Below are 21,434 nucleotides of genomic sequence, written 5' to 3'. Positions count from 1 at the left end.
TGAGTAGGCCTGTTGATCTTTTTCTCCCTACATTACCTTGTGTGTTGCAACCACCCCGTCCTGGTCGGTTGTGACATTGCTGGTATGTTTGAAACTAGCGTACATTTTACAAATGAAACTAAACGAGAAAAACTACTGATTTAGACTTTAGATTTAGAGTTAAAACATTTAACCTCCATTTATGAGTGCTGAACAAGCTATAATCCAGATTTTACTTTCTAGCATAAACATCACTGTTTCATGCAAAGTTTTAAAACTTCTCCTGTAACTTTTTTCTGATGAAACTGGTGAAACTGAAGGTGTTACAGCTTACCCCATGTTACAATACTTGGTCTCCCCTGCATATCTTCTGGTGCCAATACTGATGCAGATATATAAACATTTGAGATTATCTAGAAATTGGGACTACACCCACCTGGATTGGCATTTCAGAAAAAAAGTAACACTTATTTGTAAAAGTTTACATAATGCAGTAAAATGAGTAAACTGCAGATATACAAGTACGGTAGCCCTGTGTTGCCTAAGCGTGTACTTTTCCAAAGTACAGTAAATACATCATCAGTGATCGATTTGAAAGATTAGTCAGATCTAAATATCTTTTTGATGCCAATAATTTGGGGATATGGAGACCTCTCTGGTGAAATTCTGTAATTGCACTGACTGCATTTGAGACCTAAATTTTGAGCCAGACCTTTTTTTTGAGCCTGTGCGTGTGACGTTAATACATAAACATGTATGATGTGGGGTGAAAAACTCCCAGGAAATCTGACCCCACACCGCTGACTTTTAATTGACTATTTCAGGCTTTACAGGGTGGCTCAAGCAGCTCGCCAACAACACAGTTTTAACATTTTTTTTCTCCTGACTCAGTAATGCTGATTCTCTCAATTTTAACATCTTACATACTTTAATATCTGCCTGTACCAATAAGATTCTGATATCATTGTACATCTCTAGTTGTATTCATCTCTGTATAATCACACAAATTTAAATGCATGTATCCTCACAATAAAGACTCTCAAAAGGACACAACAGTTTAGACAGTTGTTTGCTTGCATTTTATGTAGAGAAGGAGATCTTAACATCATCATACTTATTCTGCATTAGGTATTCATATTTATTGCCAGATCCTAATAAGGTATAAAAGCTCTTCAGACAGAATGATTGTGTCTTTCCCAAGGTTGGGAGCCAGAAGGACCTCCTAGCAAAACAGCTAGTAGAAGGTGTCAGTGAAAAGAAACCTTCTTCAGGGCCTGTGCATTATGGACCTGTTTTATCAGGAAGCTTTAAGGTAGACATGCCAGCCTCACAGAAAGTTCCTGAGCTTATCTCTGATGAGGAAAGTCTCAAGGACCTGTTCTCTCAGGTACATTCATAATCACTGCCCAAGGTTCATTGCATTCCACATTCTTGCCATAGAAATCATATTACTATATGTAACACTGTTCAAACTTTAATATTTAATAACATTCAGAATATAAACTGCATATATGTTGCTGTCTTTGTTTGTATTGAAGGTGACTGATGTGGCTGGAATGGAGGCTCGAGGGGGTAGTTTTGCTCTAGTCCCAAGACCTCGAAGAGTATCCCAGCAACCAAGAGCCATTCATGGCCTCTCCTTTCTCGCAACCTGGACTCCTAAAACAAAGTAAACCTTGCCTAAATGCCAATAGCGTAGATGTTCTAATCTGCTGGTTCTTAACTACAGGCCTGGGGATCCACTGCTCTGCACAGTTTTAAGTAGTCCCTGACTACTGGATCAGGTGTGAAGTTGAGAACCATTGTTCTAAACCATGTTACCTCAGATATTTGGGTATGTTTTTTTTGTTTGTTTTTGGGTTTGCAGGTTTTTTCTTCATGCAACCTAGGTCTGGCATAGCTCTGAGCAGCCTCTTCTATCATGGTGCAAACTCATACACTGACCTCTTCAACTCACTATCAGCATGTCAATCTCGCACATCTCTCTACCAGTAAGGACACTGAGGGTAGCCTCTTGTTAAGCCAAAGTCTCAGTTTCAGTTTCAGGGAGCCTGAGTGAGTGACTAAGCTGTCATCAGCTCCCTCTCAGTTGCGTTTAAGAGGCAGTGACGCAGCTAATAATTACTCTTCACCTCCACCCCTTAGCTTTGTGCCAGGTCATCCTGGAGCCTCTGCACCCCTGCACTCCTCCTCTCAGTCTCTGCCTCACTCAGCTCACTGAACGATTTACTACCTGCAAGTGCACAGTTGGACTCAGGCCACAACCCCTCTCCAAAAACACAAGCACAACAAGTGCCTTATAATTACTAGCTTCTTCCAGCTTGTAGAGGGTCACCGAAAAGTTTCATCTGGACGCACTTGAGAGACTTTAAATGAGAGCGGCCTGTCTGTAGGGTAGATGGATAGAGAGTGGGTTGGAGGTTGCCCTTCACACTTTAGGAATGTTTCCTTTCAGGCAAGGCAGGGCTGATGACTTTGGCGTGACCCTCCAGGTCTGTCGCTGAGGCTTATCTGTGCCAAAGAAAGGTGATAAATCTGGCTTGTGACAAGCCAAAGTGAATGCCCACCATAAATTTGCTGCTGTCAGTGGAGATTGAGGCAGCCGTGCTCCCTCTCCTGCCTGCCTGAAGTTTGACTAACACAATGGGCCCACACACAGACACAGGCACGATTTCTCCCTCCTCTGTCTCCAGTTCAAACAGTGGTGAGAAGTTATAGTGCAGTCAATCTGTGTAAATAGACTGTGTAAATTGTCGGTTTATAGCACAGAGGCTAGATGCCTTTTTTTTAGCAAGTTAATGGCTGTTAGACTAAATGGGCTCTCTCTCAGGTGAACATGTGTTTGTCTCAAAAAATAATCATTTACATTTCCATAATATTCTTTAAATTGAAAACAGTTACCCAATCATGTAAAATGTGGCATTCATGTCAGTGCTTTGTTACTTAATAATAATTATCACCATCATAATCATCTTCACCATCATTATTTTTATTCCATAACAATTTTCATTTCAGTAATAAAATCTCAAAGTGTTTCATATGAGAAGGTGAGAAAAACATTGAAACACTAAAACATTACTGTTGGAGGACTGAAAAAGTAGTGCCCTACCCCCACTCCACTTCTGATCTGCCTCTACACTTCAGAGACTTAGTGGTACCTTTACAGGTTAGGGGATATTTAAACATATGGACACTTTTGACTGGTCAGAATGGGCAAACTCGTGGTTTTAAATAATGACAGTTGGGTCAGTGATAAAAGGGGAAACAGTTTGGTTAGAAGTGAGAGGGGCAGAGAGTGGAACGAGCCCTTGGAGAAGGGAAACTGTGACTTTCTCAGTAGTCTTCTTGACAGCTACACATCCTTTCAGACTCATAGTGTTCAGTTGTCTTCTCACAGTGGAAGGATGAACAAAAACAGATTTTTCCAGATCTGAAACAAGAGTGGAACTTGATTTTCTCCTCTTTCTCAAAGATGAAAGCTTTAAGTGCTGTATACCTGGTGGTCTACCAGGTTTTGCACAGATGTTAGGAGTCCAATTTTCTCTGTATTTTTTAATCATTTTTTATCAACTCCAGTTTTGAAAACTTTTAAACTTATTTTCCTTAGGTTTCTTCTTCCTTATGCACTGTGGATTATCTTATATCTAATCTCCTCCGGACTATCTCCTTTAGTCATTTTAGATGCACATGAGAAAGAAATTTGAAGATAGTTAAGGTGAGTTTGGGTAGTTGCTCGTGTGAATGTTCATGTCTCTTTGAAGGGGAACATAATGTCAGAGCTTTGGGAGCAGCTTTTGTTGGGAGATATACTCTCTTATAATTATTTGTATCCTCTGTAGTTCAGGAGAGTACAAAACCATCCACCACCTCTGTACCACTCCTGCCTGTCAAGTCTTGCCAGTGGAGCTACAACGGGCCTCTAGTTTATACCACACTCAGGACATACTTGCTGCATCTTCACAGTTTCATCAGCAGAGGGCAGCAGTCCACCCTGTTACTCACAGGTACGAATCAAACTTGCCTTCTTTTCCTGTATTTTTTAAACTGTACTTTTTGTTTTGTTTTGTTGTTACTGCTATAAATGGATAGTCAAGTTATTAATAACTTTATCCATGTGTTTTTGCTGCATTTGAAACCTATCAGACCATTTTAGGGACCTATATATTGCATGTGGCTGGCACTTTTATGACTGTGAACATTTCTCATGTGAGTATGAGGGCTGTGGTGAGAAACGATCAGTGCTTTAGTGTGCGCTACAGGGTGATGTGTGAAGGTGTACCTGTGGAGCATGTTGGAGACACAGAGCAGACAGGTGGTGTCACATACCTTCCAGCACAGTCATCAGATGCTCTAGCAGACTGGCAGAGGATCGCAGAGTACTACGTGGAAAAACCCAGGATGATTATGTGTGGACATGCGGTAAGACAGGCACCTCATTAAAGTACTCAGTCTCTCATGAAAGCTGAACTTGATTCCATCTACAGTAACTGAATCAAATTACAATTTAATAGTTAGTAATAAGGTTTGACCTTTTTGGTTAAACAGCATGTTTCTATTAAAGTCAGAGTGTGGTAATTATCCTCAAGAGATCAATAGGAAATCAAGCAATAGGCCTTGCCTGTTCATTGCTTTGTTTCTCCATAATGGGTTATGTCAGGTCACTAGGTGGCATCAGACACACATATCACTTCACACTCTAAGCCTGTGGAAAAGGAGAATTAGCTGTATTGCACAGGACGTCACCAAAATAAAAGGTCATTCAGAAACGTGATCAATTCATAATAGAGATTCAAGCCTTGTTCAGTGTTGATAGCCCTTATTTCAAGAGGGGCATTTGCAGTTCACCTTTTTGTTTATTTAATTTTCAGTCAAAACGGCCGCTGTCAGAATTTCCAACACTAAGTATAATATCAAGCTACAGCTGTGTCTTCCCAACAAAATGTGTCATTTTATTCCCCTTCAAAGAAACACTAACATTCACACAAACAACTACCAAACACACTTTAGTCACCTCGCAAATTTCTTTCTCATGTGCATCTAAAGGAGCAGTTTATGAGGAGATTGGATATTATAACATTGCATAAGGAAGGGCAAAGTACAAGGGAAAATAAGCTAGAAAAAACAGGAGTATCCAAACAGAAGCTCAAAGAATTATTAAAAGATACAGAGAAAATGGGACTCCTAACAATTGTGGGAGGCCTGGTAGACCACCAACACTGTCACTATCAGGTAAACAGTACACAAAACAGTTTCATCTTTAAAAGAGAGGAGAAAGTCAAACTCTTGCTTCAGATCTGAAAAAAATGTACAGGTGTTTTTGTCCATCCTTCCCTCCCCTGAGAGAGGACAACTCAACACTATGAGTCTGAAAGGTTGTGTAGCTGTTACTGAGAAAAGGAAATGTCAAAAAAAGAAGAAAATTTGCACCGAAACTAGACATCTAAGATGTGGAGCAAAGTTTTATGGACTGATGAGTCGAATTTGTAATTGGATCATCCATCCATCATCTAAACCGCTTATCCTTCTGGGTCGCAGTGGGGTGCTGGAGCCTATCCCAGCTGTCATCGGGCAGAAGGCAGGATACACCCTGGACAGGTCACCAGTCCATCGCAGGGGCAATTTAGCATCTCTAATTGGCCTGACTGCATGTCTTTGGATTGTGGGAGGAAACCGGAGGAAACCCACACAGACATGGGGAGAACAGACAAACTCCACACAGAAATGACCCTGGTCGCCCGGCCGGGAATCGAACCCTGGCCATTCTTGCTGTGAGGCGACAGCGCTACCCACTGCGCCACCGTGCCGCCCTAATTGGATCATGAGAAGCAAAAAATGCAACCACTTTCTACAACTGAACTTTGGAGATTTTTTTTTGAAAAACTCCAAGTCTCCTGAAAAGAATAGAAGCTTTAATAAAGGCAAAGTGTGGACTCACTAAATACTAAAAAAATGAGATTATGTTTAGTTGCTGAGGCTTCTGTGTAACTTGCTGTTCTGTTTTCTGCTTTTTTCTTGATGCTGCAAAATTAGCAACTTAATGTCCATTTTGACTGGAAAAGAAATGAAGCGTGGTCTCTGACTTTTGCACAGAGGTGTATTATCTAATGAAGCACTGTGAATGAATAACACAAAATGCTGCTTTCTTAATTTTCCACAAGGGCCGGCCATGCCTTAAATATGTACCACAATGATGAATTCAAATCAAGCACATTATTGCTCAGTGTTTTTATCAACTGTACTTTATAGGTGAGAGTCTGTCCATGCCTGTTTCCACTTGAAGCCTCTGTTCCTCTTTCCTGAGGCAATTTTTCATGGTTTGACATATGCCATCATGGTTTTTGACAAGGTTCCCCTTGACACATTAAAAGATTTTGATGTTTCTGTCACTGTCACTCTTGTGACTCAGCACCTTTCTGCCTCTTTATTGTGTTATATTTAGAATATCATTTATTTATTATTTATTTTTACATCAAATATTAGTAGTTAATTTAAATGTTATATAACTAATAGCGCTATTTTGCAGTTCCATTAAAAATGAATAATAAATGCATGTTTATAATGATTTTTCATGAAGTTTAGGGACTGAAGGCACTATAGTACATTTTATGTAAGATATTTAGATAGCTATCATTTCTATTTTAATTTTGTAGTGTTAAAGTTTAAAGGTATTGTTAGACAAGCTTATCCAATTTATATTTTGTGTATAATAATGTGATGTTATTCTATTTTATTTTATGTTATCCATTATTTCATTTTTTTTAACTCCTCAGGCCAAACTGTGTGATGGTCAGTTGAGAATGTTCTGGAGTCCAGCACCTCCGAAATTCAGTTGTGCTCCGTGTGTTATAAAAGACAAACTCTTCCCCCAGTACCAGGTACAGTAGCAGTGCACCCATACAGTCAGCAGATGGACCTGTATATCTCTGCCAGTCCACTGGGACTCTTAACAGCAGTGTTTACTGCAGAAAATACAGCATGACCCCACCCCCATCTGCTCTCTGCTGTTAGTACGTACTCTCTGGTCTCTTTTTATTCCGCAGAGAAGAACATATTGTAGCTTTTTTTGTCCCTAGATTAAAACTGATGTGTCATATTGCTTCGCCTATTAATCTCATAAGAAGCAGAGAGCACTGGGTGCATACTGAAGAAGGTTATTTTAGAACAATCTTTAAATAAAAAAGAGCTGCAGGTGCCTTAACTGGACTGTTGATTTTTAAATCACTCTCTGGTGTGGTCTTATCTGAAATTACTCATTTCAGAATGATTGTCCCCTTTGGTCTCAAACTGGTGATTTAACTGAAACTAAGACTGGAATTCTTCTATGTTCTGAAACATTACTGTGTCTACAATACTGTGTCTTTAGGCTACCCCTCCTGATCTATCCAGTGAGAATGTCTTGGCTGGTCTGCAAGCTGTGACAGAATCAGGCAGCAGTCAGATGGACATGAAGATAAATACTGCTGTGGTTAGTTAATTTCTCTGTTACACTAAGCAGTGCACCAACTGCTGTACATCTGTAGTCATTCACAGCACAGTAGTTATTTACCCTGTATTTACCATGTCTAATACATGTTTAAATGTTGCCAGACTCTTGACTGAGTCTCTCTCAAATCTGTTTCCTCCTGTTGTGTGGTTCTGATTTACTTAAGAGCTTTAAACAACTGGAGTTTCATTCCAAAATGCTGTATATCCATTGTAGCCATCTTACATAAAATTAGTTTTTGAAAAGACAAATAGTTGACATATGATGGAAACACAGTTCTCAAATAAATATGCTATTAATCATAATATAGCACTGATATTTCTTGTATATGTAAAGCTCACTCCTAACAGCATTATCATAGGATAAAAAGTGGTCTATAATGTGTTAAACCCTTTTTTGATTGCTGCATATAATAGTGGGAAGTATGGCCAAAAGTGTCATGTCACAATATAATTAAAAATTCTAACAGTTTCCATATAAACCATGATATATACACACACTCAAACAAAACCATTTCAGATGCTTATATAAACCTATTTTTGTAGGTTAACAATGGCTTGTTATTCTGGGATGTCCACATTATTCATTATATAAGAACCACTATTTACAGCCAAAGTAAAACTAGAATATTTTGTTGCAAAGTAACAATGTACAATGTAAAGTAACAATGTATAGATAAAATATGTTAATATTGCTTTCTAACACTAGTCCGACAGGCCCAGCAACAATGGTGCTATATATTGTTTCCATATATGACTTTCTACGAGACTGAAGTCATTTGTCTCACACGTACATCTTATATACCCATACCTCCAACCGTCAGACGCTGCTGGAATTTGGAAAATTTGGAAAAGTCATTCACGCCACCAGCTGGTCTAGGGCTTGTTGTGCAGACAAGACCCCTGTGACTATGAGCAGCTGCAGCTGACTGAGTCAGATGGCTTCTCAGGCAATTCGAGAGGAAACAGAAGCACACCAATCCGTGCGTCTAAGGCCAACCCCAAAAGACCAACCATTCTATAATGTCCACTGCTTCAGAAACAAAGTGGACTACTTCAAGTGCAACAGACTAGACAGCAGGAGGTGATTGAGGATTGCTGTGTTTTTATTTTGAAACACCCATCACTCAGCCACTCAGCTAAGCGAACTGACATTAGTGTGTTTTGCACTATTTGTACATCACGTTACCTGCAACATATTTGTGGCATACCAATATAACAGATATGACAAAACTCATACCTGAGGAAGAATTTTAGCTGGTGTACAACAGGAGCTCACTACTAGCTACTAGACTGTGCAGCCTGGCATTCGGACATTCTGCTGTTTAATACATAATTCAGTCATGACATTGTTACTACTTTAGCACAGCATTTATCTATCGTGACACCTGATAATGTCTATCCTGTGATATAAGCTAATTTACTACTTTTTGCTGCAAAATAACAGATTTTAAAGAGGAAGTTTTGAGGTAATTGTCTTACAATTATTGGGTTTTTTACTTTACACAGTTTTTAAGTGCCCATGGACATAAAGGAGTATATTAACTTTAAAATGTAAAAATATAGTGTGAGTAGATTAAAACAGTGACAGTATTTCAGTATTCTTATTGAATGTCTGGCCTCTTCCCTAGGAAAACATTCTGTCCAGAAAGCACAAGTCTTTGATGGACCTGAGAGCAGAGGAACCGGACCCAGTGCCTTCACCAGATGTCTGCTTGGAACAGAAGGTTTTGTTGTCCTTTCTCTTACTGAATGTCTACAGAGGAAGCAGATGTATTCAAAGGTCAAAAATACATGCAGACTTCTTTATCATTACACCCATCTGGGAACTTGATGTTATATCCACTTTTTTGATAGAAGCAGACTACTAATTGTAAAGAATGATACACTGAAATGATACACTGAGAATTATTGTCTTGCTTATACTGTGCAATACAACTTGTCTTAAACTGAAAGGGTCAGCTGGTTTCTCTGATTAAACCAGTTTGTAACTGACCTGATCTGGAATTGGGCCACCATGAGCCAGAAGGACACCTTCAGTGTGCCATGATATAGATTCTGCAAGTCTATAGAACAGTACTGGTGGAATGGAACAACACAACTCCCACAACTGATTATTTGATGGTGGTGGTGGAGAGCACTGTCTAACATCCATCCAAAATCCCCTGCCCTGTAGATGGGGCATTGTGATCTTGAAAAAGACTACTCCTATCAGGATAGAAATGTATTGTCATAGGATAAAGGACATCAGTTACGGTAACTGTTTATTGATTTGCAGTGACCTGAAGTGGCAGCCCATTGCCCCCCACAGCATAATGTAGCCTCATTGTAGGTGTCAAGCATTCAGGGCTGTACAGTTTTCTTGCACTCACCCATATCTGGAGAAGATGGTGAAGGATGACTCATCTGATCATATCACTTTTCCACAGCTCTGTAGACCAGTGCCTATGGGTTTTATACCGCTGAACTTGTAAATGTGCATTTGTTTTTGTAATGAGGGGTTAATATGCTGCAACTCACTGTATCATTCTCTGTGTAGTGGATGTATAGCTGACATTCTCAGTCACCTGAGGAACAGTTGATCGTCTGTTTTTTCTTACAAATTGCACATAATGCACAAGCGTCAAAATCAGCAAATGTGCGCAGACCATAATTTCCAACCCTGTTTACTAATGTCTTCCCTGTATCTAAATGCAGATGACACTTTAGTCATTCTTCTTATTGAAAATTTGGCCAGTTGAATCTTTCTGACTGAAGCTCCTGCCGTCCGTGCTTCAGTAATGATCCCTCTTTTAAAGTCACTTAGATCTATTCGTCTTGCTATCTTGATCTGATATTGGGGGTCAACTGGACCTGCTCTGCATTTTTATACATGACACAGAGCAATCTAGAATGTTAATTGCTTAATTGTATCGTGCAGTACAGCTATCAGGAAATGTCTGCATTTGTTATTTTTCTCCTCGTTCAGGTTTTCCTTTAATTTCTCTCTTGTCTGCAGCAGCTTAATTGCTGTTATTAATTGCTATTATTTTCTGTTTATTGCTAGAATGGGCATTTTTATGAATCTTTTTATGAATAAGTGTTTTCCATTTGTGTTTGGACAAAGATGGGCTGGGGGATGTTTTTTTTTGCTATAATTGCCATTATCATAAATACAGTATCCTCTGAATTTTCCTACAGCTTCTGGTGAAGCGTCCCTTCTCGGCCCCACACTTAACCCCGGATCCCAACTCTTCTCTGAGGCTGCAGTCTGACTCCACCACCATCAGCAGAGAGCTGGACCGCGTCCAGCAGCAGCAGTCCCTCGTCTGCACCCAGTCTGACTACATGCTCAGTGCCAGCCAGGTTCAGTCTCAGGATACTCATAGTAAGCCCAGCTCTCCAAAGCAGTCGAGCTGGGACCTAAGCCACAGTGTATCACATCCCTGCAGGGTCAGAGGCAGGAGAGCCCTGGCAAAGCAGTCTATCAGGAGTACAAGTGCCACCCAGTCCAAACGCAAGACCAGCAAAACAGGGAAGAAACTCAGCTCTGCTAAGCTGGCATACGTTCTTAAGAAACTGAGGGAGCTGCCACGAACTCTAACAAGGTTATATTTTCCCAATTTCTGTTTGTCATGTTCTAGTAAATACAGTGAAACAATGACAGTGAATTTAACCACATTGTGCAAAATCAGGGACCACCCATCATTTATTCCAGTCAAAAAAGTTATTTATATTCAGCATCAAGAAAAAGGCAGAAAACATATTTAACAGAAAATTACACAAAGGCCTCAACAACATTTTGCAAATGCTCCTTCCTGAATATGCACAATATTCTGTAACATTTATAATAAGTAGCTTTCTCTGTCCAAACAGGAGTAAATCTCTATGTGAGATGCCACAGAAGCCCAAAGTATCTGCAGAGCAGACTGCTCTCCTCCGCCACCCAAGCCTGCCACTGCTACTGGAATTTGAGGTCTTTACTGCGGAGCGAGGCAGTGTTCCTGACACGCTTCCACCCCAAGAGTGGGTTAGGGACATCTGGAACACCTGGTTTGATGAGGTCTTTCCCCCACGTGAGGAGAGCAGTATCAGGAGTGATCAGCAATCCAGGAAAACATGCACAGTCTCCAGTGAGCAAGAGAAACAGCCTTTACAGAATGAGATCCGCATTCTGGACAGAGTGGATCTCTCTGAGGCGCTGGATGAGGGCCTAACCACTGCAGACCTGGAGAGGGAGGTAGCCAAGCTGACCCAGACTATGGCTGAACATGGGAGGGACAGTGCCTTTGACCTGTGTCGCAGAGGAGCACTATATAAAAAACTTGGTCAACTCAGCCAAGCACTTGAGGATCTAAATGCTGTGAGGCTTGTTTTTTTTACACAGTTTACACTGAAGAAGCAATGCACTGATTTTACTTGATTCAAATTTAAATCAATTACATTGTTTAAACATGAATCCAATTAATATAAAATATTACATAAAATATTATATAAACAGAGCCAATTGTAGGTAAACTGAAAGACATATTGTTGATATGTCTTCATGCACATTTAAATAAAGTAAATTCAAAGCATCACGTTTTTGGCGTACAATAATTGTACATATAGTTATACCACACCAGTATGACCTTATGCTACAACTAGCTTCGTATGTGTTAAATAATCAATTTGTTGTGTTTCTATAAAAGGCCATCTCTCTAGAGCCTCATTTACTGGATGCCTACTGGCACAGGCACAGCATCTACCTGCTGAGAAATGTCCCCAGTAGTGCACTTGACGATCTCAACTTCATCATTAAGCACAACAAGAAGCATGCAGGTAGACCTCAATGTACAGTTCTATCTTGACCAGACTAAGGATAAGAAGCAAGTGATGTAACAGCATTGTGTTTGTCTGCCCTGTACTGAAAAATCCAAATATTCTGCGATTTCTAGTTATAACAAGCTGCGAGGTGTTTCTTATGTTTTTTGAGCTAGACAGGCCATCAGATAACGTCAGTTGATTAACCTAATGTATGTGAGAGCTCATGTCAGTTGGAATTTGCCTCTAGATGCCTTTAAGTCAAGAGCAGAAATCTACAGAATGAGAGGAGAGAGCAATCTGGCCATAATTAACTACACACAAGCCATAAAGTGCAAGCCAGATGATCCTGAAAACTACTTCAGAAGGGCTAAGATGTATGAGAAGACAAGAGAGGTCGTTTTGGCCATGGAGGACTATGCCAAAGTAAGCCCCCTTCTAAACACTACTAACAGGTCATATTTAGGGATGTATGGAGTATGAATTGTTATGGCCAATTTTGTTTCTAGAGTTTTTGCAGGCTAAATAAATGCACTGATACACATAGGGTGATTGGTTAAAACACATTTTACACTGATTGCACATCATGTGTTAGGAGCGAATACAGTGAGGGGAAACAAGTATTTTAACTTTTGTTTTTGTTATTTTACACAATTTCTGCTTTTACACAATTTTACACAATATCTACTTCAAGTTTATACATATAGTGTCACTTTGTACTTACAAATATGAACAGAAAAGTACTTATTCATAGCCATAAAGATGTTAAAAAAACAAAATGAACAGAGAAAAAGGCACCACAAATTAGTAACATTAGTACTTTGATGCAAAGCCGATGTTGACAGTTACAGTTTAGGATGTGTATGGTATAAAGTTACAAGTTGTTGCATTGTGGTTATATTTTAGCATTCTTCTTGGCCAACCATCTTAAATTCCTCAAGGTTAAAAGGGGATGGACTGGTAATTTAAAAATCCCCCATACATTTTCAGTAGGATTAAGACAGGAGATTGGCTAGACCGTGCAAGCACCTTTCTTTTTTAGAAACCAGTGTGGAGTTATTTTGGCTGTATATTTAGGGTCGTTGTTTAGGTGAAACGTCTCTCTTCTCCCCAAATACAGTTTCTTGGCCCATTAGACTGAATTCTGCTATAATATGTTGAGGGAAGTCGCTTCGTTCATGTTTCCTTCAATGTAATGCCCCAGTACCGCTGCAAAGCAGTTCCATGTAATGATGCTCCCATCTCCATACTTCACTGTGGCTTCTATGTTCTTGGTACCAGATACAGAACTTTGTTTCTCCAAACACAGTGAGCCAAAGAGTTCTGTTTTTGTTTCATCTGACTCGAGTACATTGTTTTTTGTCTAAATGCTCATGTGCAAATTTCAGACCGTAATCTCTGTGCTTCCTTATTAGCGGAGGAGTTTTGCGAGTTTAGGAATAGAGGTGATTGCTGTGGAGTTCTTTGCTTCCCATTGTCTGTAAAACACATAGGGCATTCTGAACCCTAAAGACGTTTTGTTATAAAAGCCGTTATTGTCCATTAACAATGCATTGCAAGTTCACATTTTACAGCAGAAATTTTACAGCCAGTGCTGTTCACCAGCAGAACCCAATAAATCTGTTTAGCCAATCAGCGCGCAGTATTCAGGTTAGGTGATGCAACACTGTCGCAAACTGTTTTAAGCAGAATCTCAAACGGCTCCCTTATCCCTACAAAGTGCAGCACATAGGTCTTAAAATAACGGCTGCTGCATTTAAACAGTAAATATGTGTGCACAATTTTAAAAATGGAGATAAAATGCAATATTTGGGTATAAAAACCTAATTTTTTAACTCACATAGTGAACTGTATAGGGAGCAGTGAGCCATTTGAGATTCAACCTTAGGGTTTTCCGAGGTTTGATCTTAAAGATGTTTAATATAGCCGGTTAATGGGCTGGTTTTGTTGCAATTTTCAGCACTTAACCTTGTTTTATATTAAAGATTGTTAAATATTGCACTCAAAAGAAACTTTCTATCCATTATATGGATTTGTTTAACTCTGGTACATGAAAAGACCACTGGAGTTTTCTGCTTTTGCCAAAAGAAACAAAAAATAAAAAACAAATTTTCAATAAATTCAAATTTTCTAAGTTATCTATATTTTGTTGAGTTATTCACAAAATTAATCAAATTAATATATATTGTACAATAATGTGGGTGTAATATATATATATATATATATATATATATATATATATATATATACACACAATTTGTTTGTGATTCCAAACCCAGCTGATTCTGATCGTACACCTCTAGACTTTTTCCAGACTTTGATCCCCCAAAAATAACAGCCTGACACTACACTTAGATATTTGAACTTTTTTGAACATAATGACATCTAGATTTGTCAGGTCAGCGTGCAGATACCCCACTTAGTAAATGTCAGTCTCTTCATTTTTTCATATGCAGGTACCTGAACAGTTGACTGCCCACACATCTTTGTAGTAGTGTTCCAGAAGTGTCCTGCCTTCTGAATCTGAATATTCACATTTTATATCTAGACATTTGCCCTTAACCCAGCGAGGACAGATGCACTAATGGCACATGGCCTACACCACTTCCACACTTCTAACTGGAGGGTGGCCCTGGAAGACTTCACTCTGCTGCTGAAGCAGGAGCCTACAAACGCCAGAGCCAGGTGCTCTAAGGCCCAATATATGATTTATTTATTTGTGTTTATTTATGGACACATTTAGATAGGTACCTCAAAAAAGATCCATATGTGTCTCATTGAGACAGGCATCTTCACATCTTATCTAAACATCCAAATTATTTGGATTCAGATTATATATGATCAATGATTAATACAATGAATGATTTAACTTATTTTAATAATTGCCTTGCTAATTTTTTCACTGAACTGTGTAGGACCTACAGAGGAAAGATCTTTGCCAAGCTTGGCCTTTTTCAAGAGGCTGTTGAGGACTTTTCTTTGGCTGTGCACTTGGATCCCAGTGACTGGCTGGCATTTTACCATCGTGGTTGTCTGCTCAGGAAGATAAAGCCTGATTTGGCCTTAAGAGACTTCAGTATTTCTGGTAATAAGCACGCGCACACACACACGCACACACACACACAAACACACACTCACACAGCTGCAAAGAGCAGTTTCTCTGGCAAGGACTTTTCAGATGTCCTCACATGTACAAAACTGTCATGTTTTCAGGGCTCCTAAGGGGCTCAGCTGTCTAAGCTTTGGCCCTGTTGTTGGGAGATTACAAGTTCATTCCCTGGTGATGCCACCCATCCAGTCCATGAGAGTATAATTGGCCTCTCTCTCTTGTATGGAGTTAATTTTGTGCCAAAGGTTTCAAATAAAATAATAAAATCCACAAGCAAAATATTGAGTATCAAAATGTCTAAAAATACATTGCAAATACAAATCATTACAGTTAAATCAATCTTTCTACAGTTTTGCCAGTTTTTGCTTTATTTTTTTCTGCTTGCTGATTTTGATGATATATTTTTTGCTTCTGAAATTTTTCTTTTGCTTCTGATTTTTGGCACTGCTGAGAGCAGTGTTTTCCTGGCATATTCGTCAATATGAGCAATTTAAACACTTCTTTTCCCTGTAGAACCTGATGCAGCTCATCAGCTGATTACCGAGCCCTCCATGAGCTGAATCAGGTGTGCTGGTCAGGAAATTGTTGAATTTTTTGTACTGTGGGTCGAGAAAAATAACGTTAAAGTAGCACTAATGCCAGGTACGAGGTACTGTTGCCGTGAGACAGCTGATAAGCAGTAATATTTATTCACTAGAATAAGGGGAGTATGCTTAACGCCATGGTTGGCCTTTCCATTCTGGAGTTTATGAAGACTGTTATTTCAATATCTTCTTGTTTCACAGGCATTTACAAAATGCTGCTGCTCTAAACGAGTGTCTTTACATTAACGCAGCGAATAACTTTAGATATTTAAGCAGTTCAGTTCCATTACAAGTATGGCTAGCCTAGTTTGCCCTTTAGTGGACACTGCTAGGCTAGTTAGTGCTAACAGCTGCAAACTCAAAAAATGTTGACCAATAGAAAGTGCAGGTGAATGTCCTCCAAGCATTTTGAGCTGTCCACTTGCATTGTGTAACTGGGGGAGACCTAACTAGTGAATGGAATTGGACATGGCAAAATTTTGGAGAATACTTGTTAAAAATGTTTTCCTCTCATAATGAGGACATTTAGTCTTTACCGAAGAGCTAAAAATAAACACACAAAGCATGTAAAGTGAACATAATTCTCTGTACAGACCCTTGATTTCCAATGGCCATGAATACACCTCATCTCCTCTGCATAACATCAAAATTTTTCCTGCTTTGTTTTCTGTTCTTCTATTCATTCCTGTGACAGCTGTCATGTACTGTTTAGAGGTGTGAGATTAGTCTGGGTCATATGAGTCTGGGTCATATACTTATATCCCCTTTGCTTTATTTTTGTTGAGGCCCACCATATCTGATACCTTGAAATATTTTGTATTTTTACATCATTGGCAATATTACTGACAATATTTTGTAAATAGATGACCTGAGAAGAAATGGATCTAACGTTATTATAGAAGCGCTGAGCAGGTACATCACGTACACAGTGTGCTCTGCTACACAGTGTGTCAAACACTAACAGTGAATGTAATATACTGTCTTTTCTCAGTGACCATATGCTTTGGGAATTTTGGCAGGCCTTTGTAAAGGATGGTCTCAAAATTTCCTACTTTCTTAGGCAGCTCTGTTCATTATCTGTGTGTATGTGTCTGTGCGTATGTGTGCTCCAGTGCTTATCAATGATAGTTCAGAGAATCTCGGTGCATTCGTTCATCGTGGCCTTCTCTACACGGAGTGCCAGCAGTGGCAGCAGGCCATGGCTGACTTTGAAGCTGTGATCAAACTCGACAGGTGACAGCCACTTCATTCTCTGTGTGAAAGTACAGCAAAACCAAAAAAATGAAAAGAAGTTTACAGTCTAATGCAGGACTGTTTCCAGTCCTAAGGGCCACAGCACTGCAGAGTTTAGCATTCTACCTCAGTAAGCACTACCATTCAACTTATTAGCTAACAAGCAAGGTCTTTGTAAGTTGAATTTGATGTGTTAGAGGAGGGAAAACTCTAATCTCTGCAGGACTGTGGCCCTCTGAGTTTGGCACATCTGGTCTAAAGAATGCATAGCTTTAGACTAAAAATCTATTTCTTCAGTTTAAACAAGCTGCTCTTAATTCAAAGCCACTCTATCCACCATTTTGTTACTTTTGACCTACAGGACTGTTGCTGTAGCCCATATCAACTTGGGACTTATCTACATGCTGACAATGGACCAGAATTATGATGCAATCAAAATGTTTAGCAGTGCTTTAAAAGTGGACCCTACACACATACGAGGCTACATATGCCGAGCCAGAGCTTATCACAAGGTATGAAAACAGCTGTCAAACAGTTTAAGCTCATTGTTTCCTAATGATTGCCTGGGAAAGCAGTATCCAGTACTTTCAGATGATTTAGAAATGTGTGCTATTTGATACATAATACACCATTGAATTGGTGAATCTCTTTTGACAAAAGGTGAATGATCTGGAGAGAGCTCTGAAAGATCTTACTAGAGCCATACACATGAGACCAGATGCCCAACATCTGCACATCATGAGGTATTACATAGCAGAGGTACCCATCATTGCATTTGGAGATGTACAGTTTAGTTCCATCCTCAGTGTAACTCTGACTTCCAAGTCAGATAAGGAGTAAAATTGGAAATGGATCTGAAACTACTCTCTGTAGACCTTCAGAGGCACAGCTAAGAAACCCTATATTAAACAGATGATAGAAAGATAAAAGTAATGAATGGTAGAGAAGAATAAATACTAGATAATCAAAAAATCTTGCTAACTCTTGGTTTTCCTCAAAGTATAGTCTGCATTAGCATTCATATTCTCCTTTGTCCTTTTATTTGTGTTCCTATTTTCTTGATGATTCTTCATGAATGTAGCAATAAAGAATAGTAACTTTTTATCTCTTCATTTAGAGGGCAGTGTTTGTGTGATATGGGGCTGTTTGACCTGGCAACATTCTGTGTACAGTATGCAGCAGAGATGAATAAAGGTATCTATTCATTTTGGAATTTTTTCAAAACCTGCATCTTCAGGGCAACCCTCCTGCAGAGTGTAATTCCTAACATAATCTACTAAAGCCGCTTCTGAAGATCTTAGTTAGCTCTTTCAGGTGTGCTCGACTGGAGTTTAAACTATCCTAGCCTTAGGTGCAGATTTATTGTGGAGTTAAAGGAAGCAAATCTGACTATGCATGCACAAACAATCCCAAAAAAGATTGCTGGATCCACAGGAAAAAGCTCACTTTGTCACACCCCTGAGTTTATTTGAGTTGCTAAAAGAGAACAACTGACTTCTACTAGACATATGCTATGCTAGTTAAATACAGTCTGACACAGAACTAAACAAAGTGCTGTACAGTACTGTGCAAAAGCCAGAAACCACCTTTCACTTGTTTAATTTGCAATTAAAATGACAACAAACAAGTTATTTGTTTTTCAGTCAGGAAATAAAGCAAAAAATACATGTTTACACAGAAGCCTCAACAACAAACTCTTATTACAGCAATTATTTATTTCAGCATTTAGTGTGTCCACCCTTTGCCTTTTTACAGATTCCATACTTTTCAGGAGACTTGTTTTCAGTTTTTTAAGAAAATCTGCAAGTTCAGTCTTTTCCCAATCCAAGTAAACTCAAACATGTCCATTGATGTTGAGGTCTGGGCTCTGAGGTTGTCAGTCCATTGTTCTGAGAACACTAGCTGCTTTTTGCTATTTATTTGTTTACTTCCTTTTCTCAGTACCAGCTTCTTGACAGCTACACATCCTTTCAGACTCATAGTGAGTTGTCTTCTCACAGGGGAAGGATGGACAGAAACACCTGTGGATTTTTCAGATCTAAAAGTGTGGAGCTTGATTTTCTCTTATCTTCCAAAGATGAAAGCTTTAAGCACTGTCTGTCTGATAGTGACTTTTTTGGTGGAGTACCAGGTCTTGCACATTGAATTATTATTTGAACTCCAGTTGTGGAAACTTCAGTTTTTTTCATGAATTTTTCCTTTGAATTTCTCCTGAAAAATGAATGACTTGTACTTAAAAGCCATTTTTGAAAAATATATATAAATGAAAGATGGTCTCTGACCTTTGCACAGTACTGTAATTCTGAGTTTAGTGAGGTTAACAAGGTTCTTGAAGCATATCTGTTTCATATTAAGCTGTTTTTCACTGTGTTATGCAAATCCCCTGATGTAGAACTAATGCGAACCTAAACAACACATGGTTACACATTGTGTTGTTGTAGTCACAGTACATTGGTAAAGGACCTCTGCAGTGTTTCCTCTGTTCGCTTGTAGTTCTGGGCTCGTCTCTGGTCCAGCAGGCAGCTGTCCAGTCTTTCCTGCGGAACGATGCCAAAGCTATTGCCTGCCTGGTGTCGGCTGCCAACTCCCACCCCTCTTCTCCTGTCCTCATCCTGTTAGGAAAGACGCAGATGAAGGCACGCAAGTTCATGGTAGGAGGGACATTTTGTGAGGCTTCCTGTTTGTTGTGTCAGCAATCCAAAACTGAGTCGGCTTAAATGGTACACAACACAAATCTCAATCTGAGATCCAGATTGTGTAGCCTTTGTGTCCAAATCTCTCTTTTTTGTTAACGAGTTTGTTTTTTTTACTATACTGACTTAACTGTCTTTTAATGTGGTTTTGCTGATGTCTGTATGACATCCGTTGCAAAATGCAATGTAATGCCAAAAACACTATACAAAATTGCTCTTATTGTCTGTGTAGGAAGCTGTAGAGAGCTTCAAAAAAGCTCTGTCTTTCCTGTGTCCCCCTGAGACGAACCTCTGTGATGTGCCTGAGGCTTCTGAGCTGTACTACCTCACTGGCATGTGCTACATGGCTCAGGTTCTGCTGATATAAGGAATATGCTCTTATGTGGACAGTAGAGATCCTCCTACACTAAAACATGTCTTGTGACTAACCACTATCAGTATCCCCTTCTTATATGTTATATGATGCTGCTTGATACCAGGGAGAAGACTCTTTACTGCCTCAGGCTCTGGAAGCTTTCAGCAATGCAGTTAGAATAAATCCTGACCACGCTGATGCTTACCACCATAGAGGCCTGTGCCGCATACGCCTACAGCAGTCCAAGAGTGTGCAAGACTTCAACAGAGCGCTGTACATCAACCCTAACTTCTTTCAGGTCATTTCAACTTGTAGCTAGCCTTCCATCTCATAACTCAACAAATCCGCTCAAGGAAAAAAGACATTTCTTGTTTTGTTAGTCTGAGGAATGTGCCTTGTACCATCCTTCCAATGTTTTACTTAAGAGACAGATTTGTTTATTTGATTTTATTGGCTGCCTGACCTTCAAAATGTTATGTTAGATGTTTGGAGGACATACACACTGGAATGTATCGTCTTCTTCCCAGTCCTCAGCAAAATTACCAGTCAATCGCCTCCTGTTGGTCAACAGTTTGGTCATTTAGAATACATGAAAAAATCAGTGAACCAATATTGTGAATATTATTGCATTAATGCAACACAGTAGGCCTTTACAGGTAGTTTAAAACTAATGCATAAGCGGTAGAAAACGAGAGAGTGTGTTATCTGTAATGATCTATGGTACTCCTCTTCAGTTCATGCCTGCGACCAAATCACAGCAGTGATGTTATTCTTGATAACACACAATCTGTGTTTTATTGCTTTTATACAAGAGTTCTGTATGTAAATGTAAAGCAGCCATGTAATGCAAAGAAGCCCCGTCTATTGTATCAAATGTTCTTTAATTTTGACAGTTGTTCTCCTCCAGTAGAAATAGTGAATAGCCTTTTGCGTTGTAGAGTTATACAGCTGTATACTATCAGGTGCAGTATTTGCCAGATTAACCTGAAAGTCATTTTGTTCTAACCAGTCTGTAAAGCATGTTGTATATTTGATGTATTCTAGGGGTGTGGGAAAAAATCGATTCTTAGATGCATCGCGATGCGGATATGAACGATTCTGAATCGATTCACAAATGTGAAAAATCGATTTTCTGAATATATAATTGATAACGTAATGTTGACGGAACGTAAAAGGCAGAACTTGGAAGTGCGGAAGTGCAGCACCTGGACAGTCTG

The 21,434-nt window shown here is 39.3% G+C and overlaps 1 protein-coding gene across 1 annotated transcript in view; it reads left to right on the top strand.

The window, feature by feature from the left end:
* The window catches only part of ttc6 (tetratricopeptide repeat domain 6), a 39,780-nt gene that overhangs the window by 1,725 nt on the left and 16,621 nt on the right, over nt 1-21,434 (top strand). The window contains exons 3-22 of the mRNA XM_036592626.1: nt 1,181-1,366; nt 1,518-1,648; nt 3,819-3,983; nt 4,239-4,398; nt 6,750-6,854; nt 7,343-7,444; nt 9,093-9,188; nt 10,642-11,048; nt 11,317-11,803; nt 12,132-12,261; nt 12,494-12,669; nt 14,792-14,928; nt 15,159-15,328; nt 17,049-17,169; nt 17,531-17,681; nt 17,830-17,912; nt 18,287-18,363; nt 19,663-19,820; nt 20,095-20,214; nt 20,342-20,515. Of these exons, the coding sequence (XP_036448519.1) occupies nt 1,181-1,366; nt 1,518-1,648; nt 3,819-3,983; nt 4,239-4,398; nt 6,750-6,854; nt 7,343-7,444; nt 9,093-9,188; nt 10,642-11,048; nt 11,317-11,803; nt 12,132-12,261; nt 12,494-12,669; nt 14,792-14,928; nt 15,159-15,328; nt 17,049-17,169; nt 17,531-17,681; nt 17,830-17,912; nt 18,287-18,363; nt 19,663-19,820; nt 20,095-20,214; nt 20,342-20,515 (3,336 nt within the window). The remainder of the gene's footprint in view (nt 1-1,180; nt 1,367-1,517; nt 1,649-3,818; nt 3,984-4,238; nt 4,399-6,749; nt 6,855-7,342; nt 7,445-9,092; nt 9,189-10,641; nt 11,049-11,316; nt 11,804-12,131; nt 12,262-12,493; nt 12,670-14,791; nt 14,929-15,158; nt 15,329-17,048; nt 17,170-17,530; nt 17,682-17,829; nt 17,913-18,286; nt 18,364-19,662; nt 19,821-20,094; nt 20,215-20,341; nt 20,516-21,434) is intronic.

Source organism: Colossoma macropomum, unplaced genomic scaffold (genome assembly GCF_904425465.1).
Source record: "Colossoma macropomum unplaced genomic scaffold, Colossoma_macropomum, whole genome shotgun sequence".
Lineage (NCBI taxonomy): Eukaryota > Metazoa > Chordata > Actinopteri > Characiformes > Serrasalmidae > Colossoma > Colossoma macropomum.
Note: the sequence above shows the minus strand (reverse complement) of the source record. Positions and strands in the feature narration are given on the sequence as shown.